The sequence below is a fragment of the Drosophila tropicalis genome, unplaced genomic scaffold (genome assembly GCF_018151085.1).
Source record: "Drosophila tropicalis isolate 14030-0801.00 unplaced genomic scaffold, ASM1815108v1 contig_845, whole genome shotgun sequence".
NCBI lineage: Eukaryota > Metazoa > Arthropoda > Insecta > Diptera > Drosophilidae > Drosophila > Drosophila tropicalis.
In genome coordinates, this window is record NW_027173338.1 from 7951388 (window position 1) to 7972651 (window position 21264).

Genomic DNA, 21264 nt, shown 5'->3' on the forward strand with positions numbered 1-21264 from the left:
TTCCTTAACTAAATCAATATATAGTAATAGAATTTAATTTGTTACAACCATATGGTTACACAGAGAGAGATTGAGAGAGAACGACAGAGTTTGTGAGATTTTAGTAGTTGCTTCTTGATAGGGCTGCAAATCAATCACTACAATTAAAATTTAATACTTTGACTTGACAAAGTGAGATTCTTTTAAATGTTAATATTTTGTTTGCAGCCTGCTATGTTTAGAAATCACGTTTGAAATTATAGTTTTTGTTCGATTTTCTCGACTTAAGTTGTCTTTTCTTTCCTGTGTGTTTGTGTGAGTGAGTGTGTAAACATAACGAGTGTTTGGCGAAAATATTGAATAGTATTACACAATATAAAATATATATTTAGATATATATGTAGATATATGTAGTTTCGTATTTTTCTTAAATTAATAGGTACATAGGTGCAGAAAAAGGTGCAAAACTAATTGAGCAATTACTAACCACCAGAAAATATATTTATACATTAAAGGAATATCATTCATCATCACCGAATATTATCATTCATTCATTGATCAGGATTATTTTTTAACATCATCATCATCTCATCATCATTATAATAATACTTTATACACTCCAACACAAAAAAGAGAGTAAAAAAAAAAAAAAAAAAAAAGGAATTATAATAATAATAATTGAATTGAAATAAAGTTGGAGAAATATTAGTAATTTAAAGACAACCCACTTAAGTTTTGTATGATGGATCAACATCTAATGCTATGACACATTCAATATATAAGTACTATATATAATACGTATTTTTGTTTGTTGTTACTTAAGCTGCCGTATGTTTGCTTTGCTTTGTTTCATTTGTTGCTTTGATTGCTATGGCTTTTGTTTTTGCTTACTGTGCGGCATTGGCTTTATCTATTACAAAATGCACACAAAAGTTGTTTTGTTTTTCCTTTGTTTTATAAAATTGACTTGCTTACATCTTATGTATATGTTTATTATTTTAAATTCCTATTGTGTTTCTCAGTTTTTCAATTTGCCATTCGCCTGTTTGTGTTTCGTTTTCCTCTTCTTTTCACTTGGTTATTTTATGCACTGGGCTAAACGTAAATACTTTAGTTTCAAATATCGTTTTCAAATTCGAGACATATATCGGGGTTTTCAGTTGAAAATTCGTCTTAACTTTAACTAACATTTATCTGCATTCCTGTATATTTAGTTATATAATTATATAAGTACTTTATATACGGGGGTTATATTTATTTATGATCCGTCAAACTAATCACAAATCTGCATTTGATTGATGTAAAATTATCATGGCATAACCCCGGTATGTAAATATATACATATATAATATGGAAGTAATGTAAGTGGTAATTTGTAGTACAATTATTTTTTTTGTTTAGTTTTTCATGACTTCGTTATCTAAAAAGGGTATGTACAAAAAATTACCTAATCTATACACATATATACTAGTATGTATATATGTATATATAATTTACTATTTTGGCCAGTGTGTAATGTGTGTGTGTGTGTCTGTTTGTTCTTTAGGCTTGATGATGACCCACATGTCCATGTCGTTGGGCACGCATAAAATGTCGCGCATTGAGTGGATATTGCCGTGGGTAGGCAATCAATGTCGAGCCCATTGCAATGCTCAATGGAGCTCGTGAACGTCCGGGTAGACTGACAAAAACGGTTCCAACTGCCGCGAGATTATCATAAGTTGGTTCAATGGCCACCAGCATAATGTCAGTGGCTAAACGCCGATTGCTATGATGCGTATGATGATGGTGATGATGATGATGTTGATGATGGTGATGTTGCTGCTGCTGCGGTTGAATTTGATGCAATTCTGTTCCTTGCTCCTGTTGCATTAGCAAAGCTTGACGTGCTCTTTGACGCATGGCACGCGTTGTTGTTGACGTACTAGTGCTGCTGGTGGCTGGCTGAGGACTCTCAATATCCAATCCGGAGGTGGAAGCAAGGAATATCTGAGCAAATGGTCGTTTCGCCAGATGTAGCATCTCAACGACATGTTGCCGTCGAGCTCGTCTCAAATCAGCTGCCTGCTTAACCTTCCACACGATAACACAAACGGCCAGGAAGAGGAAAAAGCAGGAAAAGAACACCGAGAAAAATACAAACAGATCAATGTGCAATTGATCCTGACGAAAGACTACCGAACCATAACTCGGCTCTGGACCAGAACTGGCACGTAATGCAATAAAAAATCGTGTGGCACTCAAATTGTGAGCATGTTGCGGTAATGTCAAGACCAAACGATTCTTCAAGCCAAATAGGCGCAACAAAGTATTACATTGATTCAGAGTTACATGCGTGCTCAAGTCCTTTGCATGTTGATCCTTGACAATGAAACTGTGACCGCCATGACTCTTGCAATCCTGCAATTGAGGTATATAATATGAGCTGGAACCTCTATCACCACGATCGATGCGCTCGCCACCGCCTCCGCTGCCCAAGCCACTGATGCGACGCTCCGGAGTGAATAGCTTTTGTATTGTGGCATTATCATGTCGTGGCAAGGCAATATTAAGTGGATGATCTCGTTTCATTTTCGGGCCCCAGTTGTAACGATTGTCTAGGAATATATCATGATAGCCGCTAGTTTCATTTGTTTCCACAATGAATGAATCATCTTGCGGTGACATAAAAACATCCAATTCACCCTGGGTCACATCGATTATTATCCTAATGTCCACGTTCATGAATCTGGGCTGAATGACAAAGAAGACAGTCTGGCCAGGCTTTAGGGCAGCTGGTTTCGATTTGCATTCCTCTGAAAGGACACAGAAACTTGTATTATTTAATTGAAAATGCATGATCTATGTGGTTACTCACCTATGGGCTTGGCATCGAAGCACATGCGCGACTCGACGGTGATTTGTTTGTAACATTGATGGCCATCGGTGGGATTGCCGGCATACGAATCCCGACACTTGGAGCATTGTACACTCCAGCAAAGTTGTGCGGAGTTCTTTCCACCGCCCGCTGTGCAAGTGGCATCACTTTCCGTATTGTTGGCGCAATTGCATTTCTCCCCAGTCACAGGATCACAAACATTACCATGGCCATGACACTGACAGAGACGACATGGCTTCTGCAAGTCCTCACTGCCACGAAAATAGCCCTGGAGACAGCTATCACAACGATCACCGGCCGTGTGATTGCTGCAACGCAAGCAAGTGGCATTATGGGTCGGTCCTTCGGGCAATATGCGCTCCAATTCGGAACGTGTCATATTAAATACAGCCGGATCGGCATCATAGGCCACACAAACATCGGAATGACCATTGCAATAGTCCAAACACGGTTGACACGAGTGACCATCACGAGGGTCACCCACGAAAAGGGGTTGACATTTTTCACACTGGGCTCCCATTGTGTGATTATGACATTGGAGACAATTGTCCAGCAAACTGCTCGATTCACAATCGGAATGACCATTGCACAGACATTGGATGCTACAATTTGATCCCACATAACCGAAATCACATTGACACATATCCGGTTTAATGCAATTGCCGCGTACACAACCCTGATGACAGACGGGCGAACAAATGCCCTGCTCATCCCGATAGCCCTGGGCACAGGTGCATTTGTAGCCTTCAGCGGAATCCAGATCGATGCATTGCTCCGATATGGCATCACAACTATGATGACCATTAATACATTCATTCTCGGCAGGACATTGAACATAATGCCAAGACACAACATCAGCATGACTCAATGGTTCCGAATCGTTGCGCCAGGAAGCATAGATTAGATCACATGTCGACCCGGATGGATATTCTCTTTTGTGTTCCAAGGCGCCCTCAGTGCAAATGCCGTCACCATTGTAACCCTCACGGGCACACCAACCGCAATGGGCATGCTGCAGGCAATCGGAACATTTACCATAAACATGACAAGGTTCCGGACAACGTTCCAACTCATTTGACTCCAAGACAAGACCACAGACGCCGCCAGCACAGAGGAGTGGTTGAGAACTTGGCGAAATGCAAGAATTCAACATGGTTGACCATTTGCAATCCTTGAGATCTTGTCCCACTGCCAGACATGAAGTACAATTCGTATGCGTGTGACATGGTGGGGAGCATTGCTCCACTAAGGCATATTGATTCTTCTCTACCAATTCCTTGGATATACATTCCACCAAACCCAATTCGTTGCGTGCCCAATTGCATTGCGGCTGCAGCATACACGTTTCGCATCCCAGTTGATAGCATTGCGGAAGCGGGCACAAACCTAGGACCCCAACACTCAATTGATTGTGACACCAGTCACTGCTGCGTCCACAATCCACTCCAGCTGGAACGCATCTTCCTCGTATGCCGCAATCATCGCACCATTGGCAAACCGGTGCCAATTCCTGATGAGTGGGCCAAGAGGCTAAGCACGCACTACAACTGCCGAAACTGGAACAATTCCGACTAGCCATCCAGGCGTCCGAACAGGCTGCTCCATTATTGACCACCAGAGTGCCATTGTGGTTGGCACACGGCACTCGTCCCTGGGTAAAGCAATGCGAATTGCTGCTGTACGTATTCTGTATGGTACAGAAGCTACAACCCATATAATGTCGACATAAATACTTGCCGCTGCTCCACAACTGGCAAATGTCCTCGGGCATGGTTATTCTGGTCACATGATTATGCGTTGAACTGCCATCCCAGCCGCCAATAACGTAAATTGCACCCGTATCCGTATCAATGGCCATATCTTCAGCATAACTAGCAGGCGGTAGACGTCCAATAAGTTCCACATCCTCTGTCAGACGTACCCACTGGTTACAGGCATAGACATAGGCAATTAGAACATCACTGGCATTATACGGCTTGGTACGTCCACCATAGACAACCATATAATGATCCGTACTAACGGCTGAATGAAAATATCTTGCACGCGGCATTAGAGTCGATGGAGCATTCAGCTCTCGAAAACTTGGCAATTCCGTCCAACTCAATTTATTCAAATCCAGGGCATATAGAAGATTCTGCGGCTCCGTGGCATAACCACCAAAGACATACACACTATGCGTCTCAGCATGATATACCGAGCTATGACCATATAGAACAGGCATGCGAGCTCCCAGAGCGGCCAACTCTTGCCATTGGCCGGAATCTAAATTATATTCCCATAGCTCCAACGGACGTGATTTGTTGAGCGTTAAGCCACCCAAGAGGATGAGACTCTCGTGATCTTGGTACCTCAAATGGGTAAGCGTGTGACCAGCTAAAGCTGGTGGCAATTCACCCCTCGATGAGGACTCAATCTCCACAGCAATTTGACTCCAACGTTGATTTTGTATGGAGAACATCCAGAAATCCTTAAGCAAACGTGAGTCCTGACCAATGCCACCATATATATAGATTATTTGCTTTTTCACAAATATTTCAGCGGCATGAAAATAACGTCCCAAGGGCATACGATCTTCTGGAGTGGATGATTCCACTGTAACTTGCAGCCATGTGCCATTTTTAGTGTCGAATTGCCGGAAATCATTGAGTGGTCCATGACTGGGTGAATAGCCACCAAACATCCAAAGCGAGCCGCGACGATCCGCATTCACTGAGTGACCGAAACGGGGAATTGTCTTTCGCAAGTGTTCAAATGCCTCGGACAAAAGTTGTGTATTAAAGAGCTCAGTGAGAACCAAATGATTCCTCTGCACCAGAGTGCCACAATCCGAGCCAGCATAGCTGCCATTACTGCAAATACAACGTCCATACTCCATGTCACAGTAGCCTTGCATTCGCTTGGCATTACAATTACTCGGACAGATTTCCACTTCGCAGCGGGCGCCCACATAACCAGCCGGACACACACATCTCTGCTGGGAATCACAAACATGCGGAGGCAAGCAACTGCCGGCCGCACAATTTTTCACCGAATACAAAGCATTGAAACCAAAATGACGACGTTCGCTACCCTGTTTATAGTAGACGGTGACATGACTCGAACGTGCCTCAATGATGCGTGCCGAACTGTAGGGTGAACAGATTACAGCCAGCAATTGGTTCTGCTGGGCAGCACCCGTAAGATCTGGTAAACTATCGTAGATATAGACAGCATTCTCATCGCAATCCATTACAAGAGTTTGCCATTGAAATTCCAATTGAAGTAAAGATTTCTCGGCTTGTAAGATTTTCGGTTGCAGGATCCAAAGACATTCGCGCACCTCGATGCTGGCACCCCAAGGGGAACGATACGATTGATACGAGCCAATGGCACTGCGCCCAATGCCAGTTAAAATGCCACGTGATTCACATTGATAATAACACTGACCACCATCTAGGGGAACACCATAATAGCCGGGTGCACATTTGTCACACTTGAGTCCTTGGGTATTATCTTTGCAATAGCATTCCCCATTGCTGACATTACAAATGCCCAAATCCTGATTGCCGTGACCATTACACTCACAGGGATGACAGCCCTGCGTGGAGGTGGCATTACCGAAGCTGCCCTGGCGACATCTTTCACAGCGTTCACCCTCAGTCCAGGCCTGACATTGATCACATTTACCCTGTCGCTCCGTACATGTGGAATGATTATTGCAGCCACAATTCAAACTACAATCGCTGCCTGTCCATCCTAGATTACAACGGCAGATGTAGTCCGGTGGCCCAGAGCAATGTCCATTCTGACAGAATTCATAGCAAGTCCTCTGGCAACTAAAGCGTCCATCGCCCACGAAGCCACGGCGACAATGGCAATTGTAGCTGCCTTGAGTATTCGTGCACTTGGCCTCCTTGTGACAATCATGCAAGCCCAGACCACATTCATCTACATCCGGGCACTGGGCATATGCCCATTCGGCATCATGTTGGCTGGAGCTGTTCAAGGCGAGTGAACAGTTACCGGAACTGTAGCTAAAATCGCCCTGCATGCAGAGACCCTCAATGGGATTATCGCGGTCGAAACACCAGCCACAACTTAAAGTACGCAGACAAGAGGAGCAATTGCGATGCTGTTCACAGGATTTACATTGCTGTTGGGGTAGAAAATCGGCTGGGGATTGTGTTTGCTGATGCTGTTGCTGCTGTGGCTGTCTGGGCACCACCTGATCCATCCATTCGCGGCACATTCCAAATTGATATTCACTCGTGTAGACAGAGAAACTGAAACATTGTTGACTTGCCTCACACCAGACGCAACGTCCGCGTTCACCCAAGCATTCCTGGCAGCCCTGACGTTCGCGGCATGATCTCGGACATTCGGCTATGGCGCGTACACTGCCATTTGATTTACCCAAACGACCGCAGCGTGCATCCTCGGTCCACCATTCACATTCTCCGCTGCCGGCACAAGCCTCACAACTCACATAATTCGAGCAATTGGCACACTGACTTGGCTGACTAATGAGATAGGCCCAATGCATCGCCTCCTCCTCTCGACGCACACAAACCTCACTCTCATTTACCGACTTCAAATGACATTTGGCTGTCAACGGACACCACGAACAGGAGGCATCTGTTAGGCAATACAAACAGTTGAAATATTGTGTACAATCACCAGAATAATACGGTTCCAAGTATTCAAAAGTAAAAGCATTCAATTGACCAGCATGCAAATGTTGCAATTCCATTTTAGCTCGATAGTTATTGTAGATTTGATTTAAGCCAATGCGACGACGGGCCTGAAAAAATAAGTCTTAATTGTAATGGAAATCCTGTCTTAGTGGGAATCTGTAAACTTACCTGAAAATCTATAAGAAACGGCTGATCAATGCTGGGCAAAGGGACATTACTGCAATACGATTGATTTGAATTTTGGGCCGTAACATTGGTCAGTCCATCAAGATTCAGACCCAAGCCAGCTCTTAAAACGGCCGATGAATAGCTGGAGCAAACACGTATAGCTGAATTATTCCATTGAGGTTGTGGGCGAACGAAACCCAAAAGACGTGCCAACATTTCTCCCTCCAATTTCTGTTCAAAATGTGTTGTTGGTGGCGGTGCAGCAAAATCCACCATGGTAGCATTCACAATGCCAACATAGTCGGGCATGGTCATATTGATGGGAAAATGATACTTGATATACGTGAGTCCCGGACGACGATCGTGGCTTGTACAGAGAGTTGGTTGTCGTATTTCAGTGCCCTGTGCGCCCCACCATCCTGAGCTATCACCACAGACGCCATAATTGTCATCACGATGATGACAGCGTGCATTTTGGACACACCAAGTGCATTCGTTGAGTCCCAATTTGGTAGCCACTGAAAAGGCTGCCGATGATGAATCACTAACATCGCCACTCCAGCGACTGCCATGCACGAGACAAGAATGACAATCCCCTAGAGAAGGACAAATGCCAGGGCAACGTGTTGTCTGCAGATTTGTAGTACAATTGGCTCCAATTGTTCGCCCATAGCAACTGCTATCAGCGGAACACCAACCACACTCGGGATTCGAGAGGCAAGCTGTGTGTGAAGAATGCAAACGACATGACATCTCGGGATTATATAGCTTATTCTCCACACGTAACACCTGGGGCAATTCGTAGGCAAAGAGATCAGCATTCACATTGCCATGATAGCCGCCCACAATGAGTAGGGTATGATTGCGACGCAATGCAGCTGCCTGGGCAAAGACACCCTGCCTTTTGGGATACAAACTATCATCCTCGGAGACCACTTGATTAATCCAAATGTGACAACTTAAATGATACCAATACATTTGATTATCATAACAGATTTCATCCTTGTTATGACGATGGGTATAGCCGCCAAATACAATCATATAGTTGCCCGATATGGTAGCCGTGTGAAAAGCTCTCTCCCTTGGAATATTCGTATCCCTTAACGCTGTACGTGGATATAGAATCTCTGTCCAATGCTGTTGATCCAATTGGAAGGCAAATATTCTATCCGATAGCTTGGAAAATCGCGCCAAACTGGTCATAATGCCACCAAAAACAATCAATGAGTTTGTTCCCTTGTAATACACAGTGGAATGGGCAGCTAAACGGACATCCAACGTCTTGCCACCTCTTGGTTGAACGAGTTCCCATTGTGAATCCTCCGTCAAGGGCAATTCGATACGATAGATGCTCGAGGAGAATTCCCCAGTCTCTAAACTGCCACCGAATAGATACAAATGATTATCGCCAGCTGTGTTCAGTGTGTGCCTAGCCAAAGGAGGTGGCTTCAACTGTGATCCCATGGCCATCTGTTTCCATTTTGTGCCACTCACAGTATTATTATAGAGCCAGAGATCATTGTAGAAACTACCATTAGCATGTTTACCACCAAAGATAACAAAACCGCCAGGCACACGATCAGCAGCATGACCATATCGTCCTGGAGGACCCGTAACCACATCATCCAGTATATCCTCAAGATATTCATTTAATTCTTCGTCCGTGGAATTCGCATTAACTATGGTCAATGGCAATGAAGATCGGGTACGACGCTGATGTAAATTCGATTCCGCCAATGTGTACAAAATGTTGCGAAAGAAGCTAACATCGCTGTTTAATCCCCATAGTTTGGCTTCATCTTCGTTTTTATGCTGCAGCACCGCCTTGAGCAGGGTATGATCGATTTTATGGGGATGATAGAAATGCCGTCGACTCTGAAGAGGAATACCCCATTCATCTTCCCATTGACTGGAGCTGAAACGATAAATCTGTGGGAGAAAAACAAATTATAGTTTTTTTATTTTTTAATTAAAATTTTTTAATGTGTATTTGTTAAGTTAAAAGATTATTTGTGAATCAGTTCAGGACCATTTCCGTCGATGACACTTCTTTTTAGAAAATCGGTTTAGAACTTTTCAAACAAACATTGCCTCACAAAAGACGTGATATTTCGAAGTTGAAAAAACTTTTTTGGGACGATATTTTCAAAAAGATAATTTAAACTAAAAAAACAAAAATAATCTCCTTAAAGTAAATTTTTCTGAAAACAATTAAGCAGAAAACATTTTAACGTTGCTTTTTACTCTGGTCTTAACTTTCTATGGACTAGACCTAATAATAATAATAAATTGTCGGGGATTCATTCTATCTAATGTCAATTTTTTACATGAATTATAACTTAGCCCCATAAAAGATTCAATGTAGTGAGTATAGGATTGATTTGTCATTTAAAACTTGAACTTAACGTGAAGGAGTATCTAATCCTATGAAATACAGTCAATTAGCAAGTGAAATAAGTGAAACTTTCCGCCTCTAATTGTAATTAATTAAAACATTTTAAAAGTTATTTACTTTCAATTAATGAGGTGTTCTCAATGAGTTCACCGAAATTGGTGAGTGTAAATAATGAGTCATACCTGCAGAGTGGTAATCACATGATTCAGATCATAACCGCCAAACACATAGAGTGCATCCTCATCATCCATATAGACAGCTGTGTGAGCAGCTCGAGGTGTCATGCCTTCAGCATCCGTGGCCAGCCAGCGCCAACTACTGCCAGCTGGTGAATCGCTTAGATCGCACAATCTGCCACTCCAGCCATAAGAGCAATGGCATATGCTCTTCTGACATTTGCCGCGTCCTTGATTTTCGCCACATTTCTGGGGACAGGCCTCATCCTCGCAGTCTGGGCCAACCCATTCGCCATGGCATACACACTGATGGCCCACACATTTGCCATGATTGTGACAATTATTCAGACAGTTGGATATGTAATAAGAGGCTCGGAAGCCATCCAAAACATAATTCGTATCGCTATACATGAGGATCAGCATCTAAAAAGTAAATAATAATTTGAAAATGAATAAAAAATTAAACAAAAGAGACCCCGTCTCAATCCCTTCGTTTACTTACACTTCCACTCCTGGCCACCAAACGTTGGGGCTGAGTGCGTCCACTGAAGCTTCCCAGCAGCGTCGAGTTGAACGAATCCCCATCGTACACATAGATATAATCATAGGAGCACTCTGTGCCCATGCTATGGAATGTGAGCGTGATGAATTGGCTGTCATTTCGAGCCTTGATCAGCCACTCGCAATGTGAATCTTGTGTATAATTGCGACTGGGTGGGCCATCGCTAATTTCGCCATAGGGATCGGTGAAAACTTTTCGACTCCTATCGCAGGGAGCAGCTGAAGAAGATGATAATGACAATGGTGATAAGGGAGCCGCTGCTGGCAGCGATGATGCTAACGGCAATCGCTGAGTTTGGGTAACGATTAATATCCAGAAAGTCAAGGTTGCCAGCCGCAGAGTGGCGTACATTCTTTTTTTTTTTTTTTTTATATTAAGTTACTTCCATGTAATTTATGGAAGGATTATTTGGCCTTCCCGTATCGAACGGGTTAACGCCACAGCGAATGTGTGAAAAATTTCAATGTAACTTCTGGAGCAAATCTGCAAGAAATGTATTTGTTTTTGTTTTCTTTTTAGTTTAGTATCGCAGAGATATATCGATATGTTTTCGATGGATATATTATTGGATGGTGAAGACACATGCGGTTAGTTGTGTACGTGTGTGAATGATAATGGTGAGTGTGTATGTGTGTGTGTGTGTATAGTGATATGTATGTGAATCGATGATGGAAGTGTGGTATGTGTGAGTGGTGAATTTGTGTTGTTTCGTGCAAAATTAGAGATCGATGTTAGTGGCATGTGTGAATCGTGTTATCGATATGTAGTTATCAACTGGTTCGTTAGCGAGGAGACGATATATGTCCTGGTATTTTAACAAAGTAGGATAATCTCTTCTAATGTGAGCGAATTTGGTGCATTTCAGTAGAACATGGGAGATATCCTCAACGGTGTTGCAAGTATCGCATAATGCGTCGTTAAAGACATTCATTTTTGCCAAGGTGTTTTTATCGAAGGCGTGTCCACTTATTATTCTGTTCAATTGTTTTGTTTCTAGTCTTCCGAAAGCATTCATCTTGTGGAACCAAGGATGCGGCTTGACATATGGGAAAAGAAGACAGTAACCTTTATTGCGTTCAATGCAGAAGGTACTATATTTTCTCTCCCATTCTAATTTAATGCAGTTTAGCATATGGTTGATGGCGTCATTGAGGGTCCAGCTGACTTGTATGTATGTGCCTTCAAGTCTGGCGTTTTTGGCAGCGGTATCTGCCAAATCGTTCTCTAAAATGTTGGCATGGCTGGGTATGTGGTGAAGCTCAACTGATGTTATGTAATAACTGTTTTCAATCTTTTCCAGGATTCTTCGTGATATACAATTGTTAGAGTGCGGGTTAATAAGCGTTTGTATAGATCCTAAGCTATCGGTTAGAATGGCTACTTTGTGCATGCATTTGAGTATTGCAAAGTCTATGGCTTTCTCTAAGGCAGTGAGTTCAGAGGTCAGTGAGGACAGCGTTCTGTTGGTGTAGAAGCTTTGAATGGTGTTTGATTGTCTATGTACAAATGCGCTGCCTGTGTAATTTTCAGATACGGAGCCATCAGTGTAGATCAGCTCATAGTTGTGGGAGAGGAGTTTGTTAGTTTTTTCTCTTAGAAGTGCACGCACAATGTCTTTGTTAGCTTCTTTCTTGTTTCTGGCCGTGTTCTTAAAGAAGTTTGTATAGAATGAGATTTTTCTAGTGGAGGCAGGAAGGGAATTTACTGGGGTAATTCTGTCTAAGATATGTTTAAACTCATTGTACACTCTGCCGTAGCTTGTGTTTGTGGGTGAGAAGGGGCTGTTAAGGAGAGAGGCCGCTGGTAGCCCGTAGGCGAAGATTTTTGCTAGCTCCTTCGCTGTGGCGAATTTAATTCTAAATTCAGGAGGGAGCTCAGCTGCCAGATGGTAAATTATATTGACTGGAGTAGATCTTATGAGACCCAGTGCTTTTCTGAGGTGGAAATTGGCATGGGCGTTGATGGCGGACATGACTGACTTAGATATATTAGCGAAAGACGTACAGGCATATTCATATTTTGGCCTTATGAATGCCTTATAGTGTAATAAAGACTTAGTGGGGTGTGTTCCGAAACGACATCCACTCAGCATTTGTAAGAACATATTTGTCTGGTTAGAGTTTGCTATGGTTTTTTTAATGTGGTCTATAGAGGAGTTATTTGCGTTAATAAGTCTACCTAGGTATTTTACTTTGTCTACTTCTCTTAAAGCTAAATTATTGCACAGTATATTCAGTGGTTGTCTTCTTAAGTTAAAATGTATCACAGATGATTTATTGGGGTTAAAGGTTAAATTAATTTTATTGCACTTTTCGCTGAATTTATTGACTAGATTTTCTAAGTTATTTTTGGCTGTTAAGAAGTTTTTGTGGAAGCTTATTAAGAAGAAGTCATCAGCATATTGGAATAGGATGCTGTTTCGTGTATCGGTGATGTTGTGTAGTTCAGCTGTGTAGATATTGAAAAGGATGGGGCTAAGGCAGCTGCCTTGACTCACTCCCTTGCTCACTGTTTTTTCTATCGTTCCCATAGAGAGGACTCTTTTCCGGAGGAAATTGATGATGAAAGTGATGTGTATCTGCTCAAAGTCCAGATCAGTGAGTTTTTTTCCTAGGATGGGAATATTCACTGCATCGAAAGCTTTGCTCAGGTCAAGCACTGCTGCGGTGACATGGAAACCCCGCTTTTTGAGGCTCGCTATATTATTGATTACATCATTAATGCAGTGGGAAGTGGAGTGATTTTTCCTAAAAGCATAAGATCTTGGGGGGAGTATTTGGTATTTGGCTATGTGTTCTTCCATTTTGGGTTTTATCAAACCTTCTAGGCATTTAAAGACTACGCTTAGAAGGCAGATGGGTCGGTTGTTGGTTATGATTGAGGAGTCGAGGTTTTTTTTTTCGGGACAGGTACAACCTTAATTTTTCTCCAAAAATCTGGGATAATGCCGGTATCTAAAGTTTCATTTAGTAGGCTTACCAGTTTTTGGGTTTGAGCAGCTGGGAGGGAGAGAAGCATACTGTACGAGATATTATCTAGTCCTTTCGCGGAATGAGGATTACGCGATTTAAGAAAAGCCAGTAGATCGTTGTTAGAGAAGCTAGCCCTGTTTGAGTTGTCTAGGCTGGCTTCAGGGGCGGATATTTGTGTGCAACCAGGTGTGTCGGGTGTAGAGGCTATTAAATTAAGGAATTCTTCGTAGTTTTCTACTGAGGTTTCTGCCCTAGAGGGTTTTGTCTGTTTATATAGTTTCAGTTTGCGAATTATCTTCCAAGAATCTTTTATAGTAGTAGGGTTTGACAGGGTTTCTGCAAGATTGTCCATGTTGTTTTTCCTAGCTTTTCGTATATAATTATTTAATTTTTTATTGCTACTTAGATATTCTAGGGCATCCGTATGTAGCTTCGATTTATAATACTTTTGTCTGCTCGCGTTCCTAATCCTGAAAAGTTTTTCACAGTTTTCGTCCCAGTATTTCTTTGGCAGGTATTTATTTTTGGCATCTACTTTAATTGTGTTTTGCGATGTGATTGCGATTGAGGTATATGGTAAGTTTTCTAAGGTGGATATATCAATTTGTGCAAAGTCTTGAGCTACCTTTTTATAGTTGATTATTTTTCTATTGCAGGACGAGGAAATTCCCTCTATCTCAATAGTGATCGGGAAATGATTGCTGTTGGAAATCTTGGAATTCGTTGCTGTCCAGTTATATTGCAAATTAGTTTTATTGACTAGGGTGATGTCTAATGCTGAGCTGTAGGCTGGGGTGTGAGAGTAGGTTGGACTACCGTTGTTTAAGCAAAAGAAGCCAGAGTTTAAAAGTAGTTGTTCAATGATGTTTCCTCTAGGATTTTGTACGCTGTTACCCCAAATCTGTGATTTTGCATTTAAGTCTCCGCCTATCATCGATAGGCCCGTGGATTGATTTGCCAGCGATATTATGTCCTTGCAACCTTCCTCAAATTCATCGTTGTTTAAGGATTGTGGTGCATAGACGCTAAAGACGCTGATGTTGTGCTTTAGATTAGTTGTGCAGATGCCTATTGCTTCTACAGAACTCGGACAGTTTAGCTGCTTAAAGCGTATATGTTTTCTTAGGTAAATTCCCACCCCTCCGTAGCCGTCAGAGCGGGGCTTACAAACAAAATTGTAATTAGCTAAGCTACACATGGCATTGTCAGTAATCCAGATTTCGGAGAGTATGGCAATATCTATGTCGTTTTTGATAAGATAGAGTTCAAGGAGATGTTTATTGTTATTTGACGTGAGACTTTGTATGTTGTATTGTAGAATTCTCATCTTAAAAGAAGATAAGTTTAGGAAATAAGATAAGGCGTGAAGAAATGGTCTAAAGATTTAATATTAGTAAATTTGATTTATTTTTAGTAAATCTATTTTCGAGTTGGTTTGAGCAATTCTACTTCTTAGGGCTTCTAGGAAATTTTTGGCTTCGGGTATAATATTAGAATTTTGGTCTATTAGAAATTTTGAGATTTCCATTGATAAGGCTGATAGACTGTCTTCGGCTGTTTCAAGAGCCGAAACTCTGTCGTTAGATTTGGAGGTGGAAGGTCTGGGGGGTGAGATTGGCGTTATGGTTGGCATGGGAGTTGACATATTTTTCATTGAGGGAGATTCTATGATCACTTAGAACCGCATTCCAGCTGTTCATGGTATTCATAGCGTTTCTCTCTTCATTTTTTCTATTTTGGGTATTTTTGACTGTTTTGTTGTAGGGCAACTGTTTGTGCATATGTTCTGCAACGACTTGTGTGTTGTTTTGGATCGCGTTACTGTCAGAGCTAATCTGCCATTGTGGGGTGGGGAAAAGCGTAAGGTCGTTTGTGTTTATGGAACTAGTTTTTTGAAAGAGAGCGGGGTATTTAATTTTTGTCTCGTTTCTAGAGAGATTTTCCATAGTCATGGCTTTTTGTATGGCGAACTCTCTTTTTCGAGCAGGGCATTCTGTGTGTGTGGCAATGTGTTCTTCTTTGCAGTTTATGCAGATTGTCTGGGGGCAAGATTGTTCTTTTGTATGAACTAGGGAGCAGGTGCTGCATTTTTGTTGCTTTTCTTTGCAATGCTGAGCGAAATGGCCAAAACGGAAACAACGAAAACATTGGCTGAAGGGAATAAAGGGATTTACTTTGACCTTGGAGTACAGAAAAGTTATCTCTGTTGGAATATTGTTTCCTCTAAAGATAAGCTTAACCCTACTCGTGGGGACCAGCACATCCCTTTCTTTCCTTTTTACACGTATAATTTCGTAAATTGGAACTGCAGAGCTGATGTACTCTTTTAGTTCCGCGTCTGAAAAACGTATCGGAATTTGGAATAGAATTCCAGTTTTGAATAAAAAGTGTTTAAGTATTTTGGGTTCATAACCGTTTTTTTTTAAATCAGAATTTAATAAATTATTTGCTGCCTCTGCTGACTTGAACTCAGCTTTACATCTACCATAGCCTATTTTATTGACCGTTAGGATGTCTTTTACTTTGAGCCTAAGTAACACCGCGTTTAGCTCTAGGGGATTTATTGGAATTCTCATTTTCGACTCACTTGCATTTGTGTCAAATTTGTCTATGTAAACGATGTAGGGGCCTTTGTGTGTGTTGTTATACATACATTCGTTGAGTTCCTTTGTGGCATTGTTTTTGCTTTCGTGCTGTGTACCGTTGTCATGTGTATTCATATTATCCTCGCTTTCCTTTTGTTCCTTTATTACATCAACTTCCATTTCAACTTCTTCTGCAATCATTCCTATTTCGTGTACCGTTGTTTTGGCTTTGGTTGTCGGGGAAAGTTTACTTCTTTTTGCAGAGTACCGTTCCGAGGATGCGGGTGTCACCCTGGCCTCGGTGGCCATCTTTTTGTGGGTAGTTTTACCCGTTTTGATGAGAATTAATTCCACTTGATTCACACTTATTATATTTCTTGTATAAAGAAGAAATAAAAATATTTCCACTGGTCTGTGGAATTTGATTTGAATTTTGCGCCTTTTTTTTTTTTTTTTTTATGTTCACACTTGAAAAGTACCACCACTATGCTTTGAAGCTGTTGCTTCGGAAGACCACTTGGTAATGTCCCTTGGCGTACATTCTTTGCATTTTAATTGCTTTTTTATTTTTTATGCAAATTCAAATTGACATTCGCACACAAGCACAAACACACATACGCACACACACTCACACTCGCGCACGCACAGAGACTAAGCCATTTCTTTTGCATCTGCAACTGCAACCACAATCGGTGTTTACATTCGCGACTCGGTACCCTGGCCACAGACGTGACCATAGGTTGAAAGGAAATTGTTTTGAATAATTCTTTAAACGAAAACAGTTTTCAACCGACAAAAGAAAACTCCGATTTATTTACGGTGCAGCGGTCTAGTGTTGGCAAAGCGATGTGGGGGAAATCAACTAACAGTGCTGGTAAATAACCAAGTCCACAAGGGATGCAACATGAATATTTTTAAATTTCTGTCAAAAAAATAACTCTCATCTCTAGGACCTTCAATAGCGTAATCTTTACATTTTCTGTATATCGATAGACGAATTTTTGCAACCCTAGTGTAAATCGGGAAAATTGAGTTCTTTTTTGTGTGGTACGTTGTCCGACACGTTGTTTGACAAAGTGCTGCTAGAATTTTTTGCATTCAAATAATAGTGCAAATCGTCAAAAATGGTATGTGCACAATAAACAAATCAATTGGAAAATGCCGAAATAATAGAAACTGTCAAAACCACATCATAATAAATGTTCCGTCAAAACAAATGGATATTGTTCCAAAACTAACCTCAAAATTGACACAGTTCAAATGGCATGCGGGGAAATGAAGCTAAAAACTAAAACTATCAATTTCTTTTTTAGGTGAATGTACCGAAACAACGCCGCACTTTCTGCAAAAAGTGCAAGGTCCACAAGCTGCACAAAGTGACGCAGTACAAGAAATCCAAGGAGCGTAAGGGTGCTCAGGGTCGTAGACGTTACGACAGGAAACAGCAAGGTTTCGGTGGCCAGACTAAGCCCATCTTCAGGAAGAAGGTTAGTTTCCAACACCTGCAAGGAATAATAGCCCTTAGTAGAACTAAATTGCTGTGGCTTAACTCTTAAGGGTTAGCAATCCGGCTTTTTGGTGGGAACAATCTGTGGCTAAATCAAAAACCATTGTGGCCTAAGCGGTGATAAATCCATTTGGGATCTAATCTTCTGGACCTTGATGAACTTCACCGCTAGCTTCAAACAAATCCTAACATGTTATCAAGTCAATATTGGATTTTTGCTAATGCTATTTCTTTTCCATTTTAGGCTAAGACCACCAAGAAAATCGTGCTCCGTATGGAATGCACTGAGTGCAAGTACCGCAAGCAGACTCCATTGAAGCGTTGCAAGCACTTCGAGTTGGGTGGTGACAAGAAGCGCAAGGGACAGATGATCCAGTTCTAAGCCAACTCTAGCTCCAAACTCTCCCATAAAAGAAGTGTTTTTAAGTTGTTTTATTAATAAAACAAATTAAATTTTGTAGACGTAAAAAGTGTTTTGTCAACAAAAAGAAAATATCACAATTTATCTATCAACTGTATTCAGGCATGGGATTCCAGATCCTAGTCACGCATACCATCCGCTAGCAAAAGATTCGGCTGACTGAAAAACGAAAATTTAAATCTAACAATGAAAAGAACGTTGAGAAAAATGAAAACTATATCTCACTCTAGTATCTGAGGTTCCAAGCCTTCGGTTTGCATTTTTTGCTTCACAGCTGGAGCAGGCACGCCCACCTGAAGCATCTTAAAGAATTTCCTATAGCGTGTATCCTCGCAAGCTCGTACGCCCACTGGCGGTGCCGCTTCATTCAGAGCAGAGGAGTCTTCTTCATCGTTTTCAGTTTCATCTGTTGCTTCCTCGACTGAAGAGTTTAGCTCTCCTTCCTCCTTCTTTGGTGTCGTTGTGCTTGTTGTTTCATTATTGTTGTCATTGTCGCTGGGTATGGATGCAAGTTTAGTTTCCAATATTACTAATGAAGCTTCGATTTTCTGTAAATGTCTCTCCATTTGCACAAATTTTGTTTCGCATCCCATCGAAAATTCGTTAAGAAAATTACAGGTGCTGATTAAAAAGTGATTGACAAAAGCCAATATACGCTTTTGATTTAATGGGGGTATTTGCGTTTTATCCACATCGCCAGTAATTGCAGCACTTGCCTCCATTTGTATTATTTATTGTTTATTACCGACTACTGCCTACAAAAAAAGTTAATTAAATTTATACATATATGATAGTGTGACCGAGATTTGTAAATAATCACAGTGGCGCTTTAACTCAACTTTACGTGACACGTATACAGGGTGCCGTAACATAAAGTGTTTAACGACGCTTTTTACTGAAACAATTAAACCCAATTTAAGAAGCAAAAAAGATTTCATCATGAGTCAAAATTACAAAAATTTTCAAATTGTTATAAAGGATGACACTTTTTTTATTTAATTATATTTTTTACAAATTCCTGTAGATCCCATTTGCAATATAAAACTATTAATTTTATTGTTATTCGTCAAAAAATACTTAAACTTTATTTAATATCATTCTTGGACCATTTCCAATATTACACATGTAAAGAAAACAAATTGAAATCTCTCTCAATAACATAATAAACAAATTAAATACTTCTCCATTTCGAGCATAACGTAAATTGCCTTATTATAATTTAATTTTGGGTTATTGGCTAACTCTCCCGAAAGAAGGGAAAACATTTTTGCAATTCTTCTTTGGATTTACAGCTTTCTACCTGCGGTAATGTCTCGACAAGATTGAGCAAATAGATTTGCAATTGCTGTCGTCGTTCCTCGACAAATACCAATTTCATGTTTCCAAAATGTTTCTTGGGCGGAAACTCCACAGCATGTACACTGGGATGAGTCCGCAGAAGGGATTTGTGTAGCTTATTAAACTCGCTATACCGCCTAAACAGAGTCCAATGTTCGAGACGTTGTCGCATTGTTATGTGAATTTCGTAGGTGTAGTGTGTTTTTGTCAGTTTCACTTGTGGAATGGTTATGAGAAAATTTGAACAAAACGAAGAGTTTGGATCGATTCCAGATTCTTCAAATTGTTTGGTTAGGCGTCGGATTAGCTGTCGATTCTGAAGATTCAATTCGGCCACACGAGTTTCAAGTAGGGCACAGCGTTCGGTAAGGCGATGCAATTGATCATCTAAGGCTGATTGCTGGCTGGTAAGAACATTGGCCGACGAGGAAGACTTGCTCCATTGTGACGAGGTATCGCTACGATCTTCGTAGGCTTCAGTTTCGGCATAAACATCAGGCAAAGGTGTCTTTAGGAATTCGAGTTCAGGTCCTATTGGATCACAGGGTGGACAATTCGGGTCACTTTTGTCGGGAATAGTTAGCTTCTGGTCCACGGCTTGGTTAGAAATAATTTGTTGAACCTCAAGAGCCTCTTTGGGACTTAATGCGCCAAGCAGATCCTCTGTAGAACTTGCTCCTTCGATGGGACGTTCAACAGGACGCTCTTGACGTCGTTTCACAGCTACTGGGACTGGCTGAGGAGCAAAAATTATAGGTTCTTCACGGACCACAGGCGCTCCAGTCGTCCGTCGGGGTGCATTTAATTCTGTTGTATCCACCTGTAGGGCAAATACAACATTCTGAAGGCTATCCAAAATTTCTGGCAATTTTTTCGCTGCCTCCTCGTTAAGTAATAGGGACCATGGAGTGTAATATCGATTTAATTGCTCCTCATCACTTAACCAGGTAAGAACATGACTTTGTAGACGTTTTTCATTCAACGTAGATCGAAGGAAAGCTCGTCCTCTTCCCGTTTTGGTCCAGATCTGTTTCAGTTCCATGTAACGCTGTTTTTCATGGGGCGTCAAATGTTGTTGGCAAAAATCCCAAAATGTTGTCTCTCCAGTGCCGCCCCCAACGACTACCCCCATACCTCCCGTTACGATTTCTTGCATATTTTGAAAAATGCTAGCTGCTGTCATTGCTACATTTATCGTTTGGCGTAGGCCGTAGCCCAGCATATCCTCCAGTGCCTCACAAAAATCCTGCACAGTATCATCTCGCTCCGTTGCGAATTCCTTGCCAAAGCCCGCGTAATTCTTTGAAATCTGTTGAGCACTTTGTTGAAGTCGTCTAAAGATATCCTCGCGACGCTGACCAAATGTGCTTCCGCTCAATGCAGCTCGCGTTGCCTCTGGTAAAGCATTTTCTGGCATGTTTTGTTTAACTTTTATTTTGATTTGTTTGCTATTTGCTTTTCATTGTTTGTTGCTTTTGTTGTTGGTCATCTAATTGGCTTGCCACCCTGGTTAATAAAATTGCTGGCTATGTAGCCCTGGAAAAATAAATGCGCAAAAGGAAATACGCAATTAGAGATGGTGGTTATCACAATTTTTAATTCACGTAGTT

The 21264-nt window shown here is 41.4% G+C and overlaps 4 protein-coding genes and 1 long non-coding RNA gene across 13 annotated transcripts; 2 read left to right on the forward strand and 3 right to left on the reverse strand.

Annotated features, from left to right (window-relative positions):
- Window positions 1-242: 242 nt before the first annotated feature.
- Window positions 243-17239, reverse strand: Megf8 (multiple EGF like domains 8). Of its 7 annotated transcripts, none has more exons than XM_068295402.1 (6): window positions 17089-17239; window positions 10772-11314; window positions 10276-10692; window positions 7699-9627; window positions 2837-7637; window positions 243-2774 (listed from the first exon to the last, which is right to left on the reverse strand). In XM_068295402.1, exons 2-6 carry the CDS (start codon window positions 11180-11182, stop codon window positions 1522-1524), a joined length of 8811 nt encoding a protein of 2936 aa, XP_068151503.1. In that variant the 5' UTR covers window positions 11183-11314; window positions 17089-17239; the 3' UTR covers window positions 243-1521. The 7 variants fall into 7 exon arrangements, with proteins under 7 accessions (XP_068151503.1, XP_068151500.1, XP_068151502.1 ...); XM_068295399.1 differs by having other exon boundaries at window positions 17035-17236; XM_068295401.1 differs by having other exon boundaries at window positions 17021-17236.
- LOC137581215 (uncharacterized) lies at window positions 11593-16819 on the forward strand. Of its 3 annotated transcripts, none has more exons than XR_011033105.1 (4): window positions 11593-11726; window positions 11829-12076; window positions 12132-14379; window positions 14439-16819. It is a non-coding gene; the product is annotated as an uncharacterized lncRNA (long non-coding RNA). The 3 variants fall into 3 exon arrangements; XR_011033104.1 differs by having other exon boundaries at window positions 14460-16819; XR_011033103.1 differs by having other exon boundaries at window positions 12132-16819.
- Window positions 17240-17358: 119 nt separating the features above from the next.
- RpL36A (ribosomal protein L36A) lies at window positions 17359-18365 on the forward strand. Its single transcript, XM_068295407.1, has 3 exons — window positions 17359-17515; window positions 17702-17875; window positions 18140-18365. The coding sequence occupies exons 1-3, from the start codon at window positions 17513-17515 to the stop codon at window positions 18275-18277; spliced, it is 315 nt and encodes a 104-aa protein (XP_068151508.1). The 5' UTR covers window positions 17359-17512; the 3' UTR covers window positions 18278-18365.
- CCDC53 (Coiled-coil domain containing 53) lies at window positions 18267-19114 on the reverse strand. The gene is made up of 2 exons (XM_068295406.1): window positions 18542-19114; window positions 18267-18475 (listed from the first exon to the last, which is right to left on the reverse strand). Exons 1-2 carry the CDS (start codon window positions 19036-19038, stop codon window positions 18436-18438), a joined length of 537 nt encoding a protein of 178 aa, XP_068151507.1. The 5' UTR covers window positions 19039-19114; the 3' UTR covers window positions 18267-18435.
- A 267-nt stretch (window positions 19115-19381) lies between these two features.
- Window positions 19382-21147, reverse strand: LOC137580520 (uncharacterized). The gene has a single exon (XM_068294597.1). The coding sequence runs from the start codon at window positions 21069-21071 to the stop codon at window positions 19554-19556; it is 1518 nt and encodes a 505-aa protein (XP_068150698.1). The 5' UTR covers window positions 21072-21147; the 3' UTR covers window positions 19382-19553.
- Window positions 21148-21264: the final 117 nt, after the last annotated feature.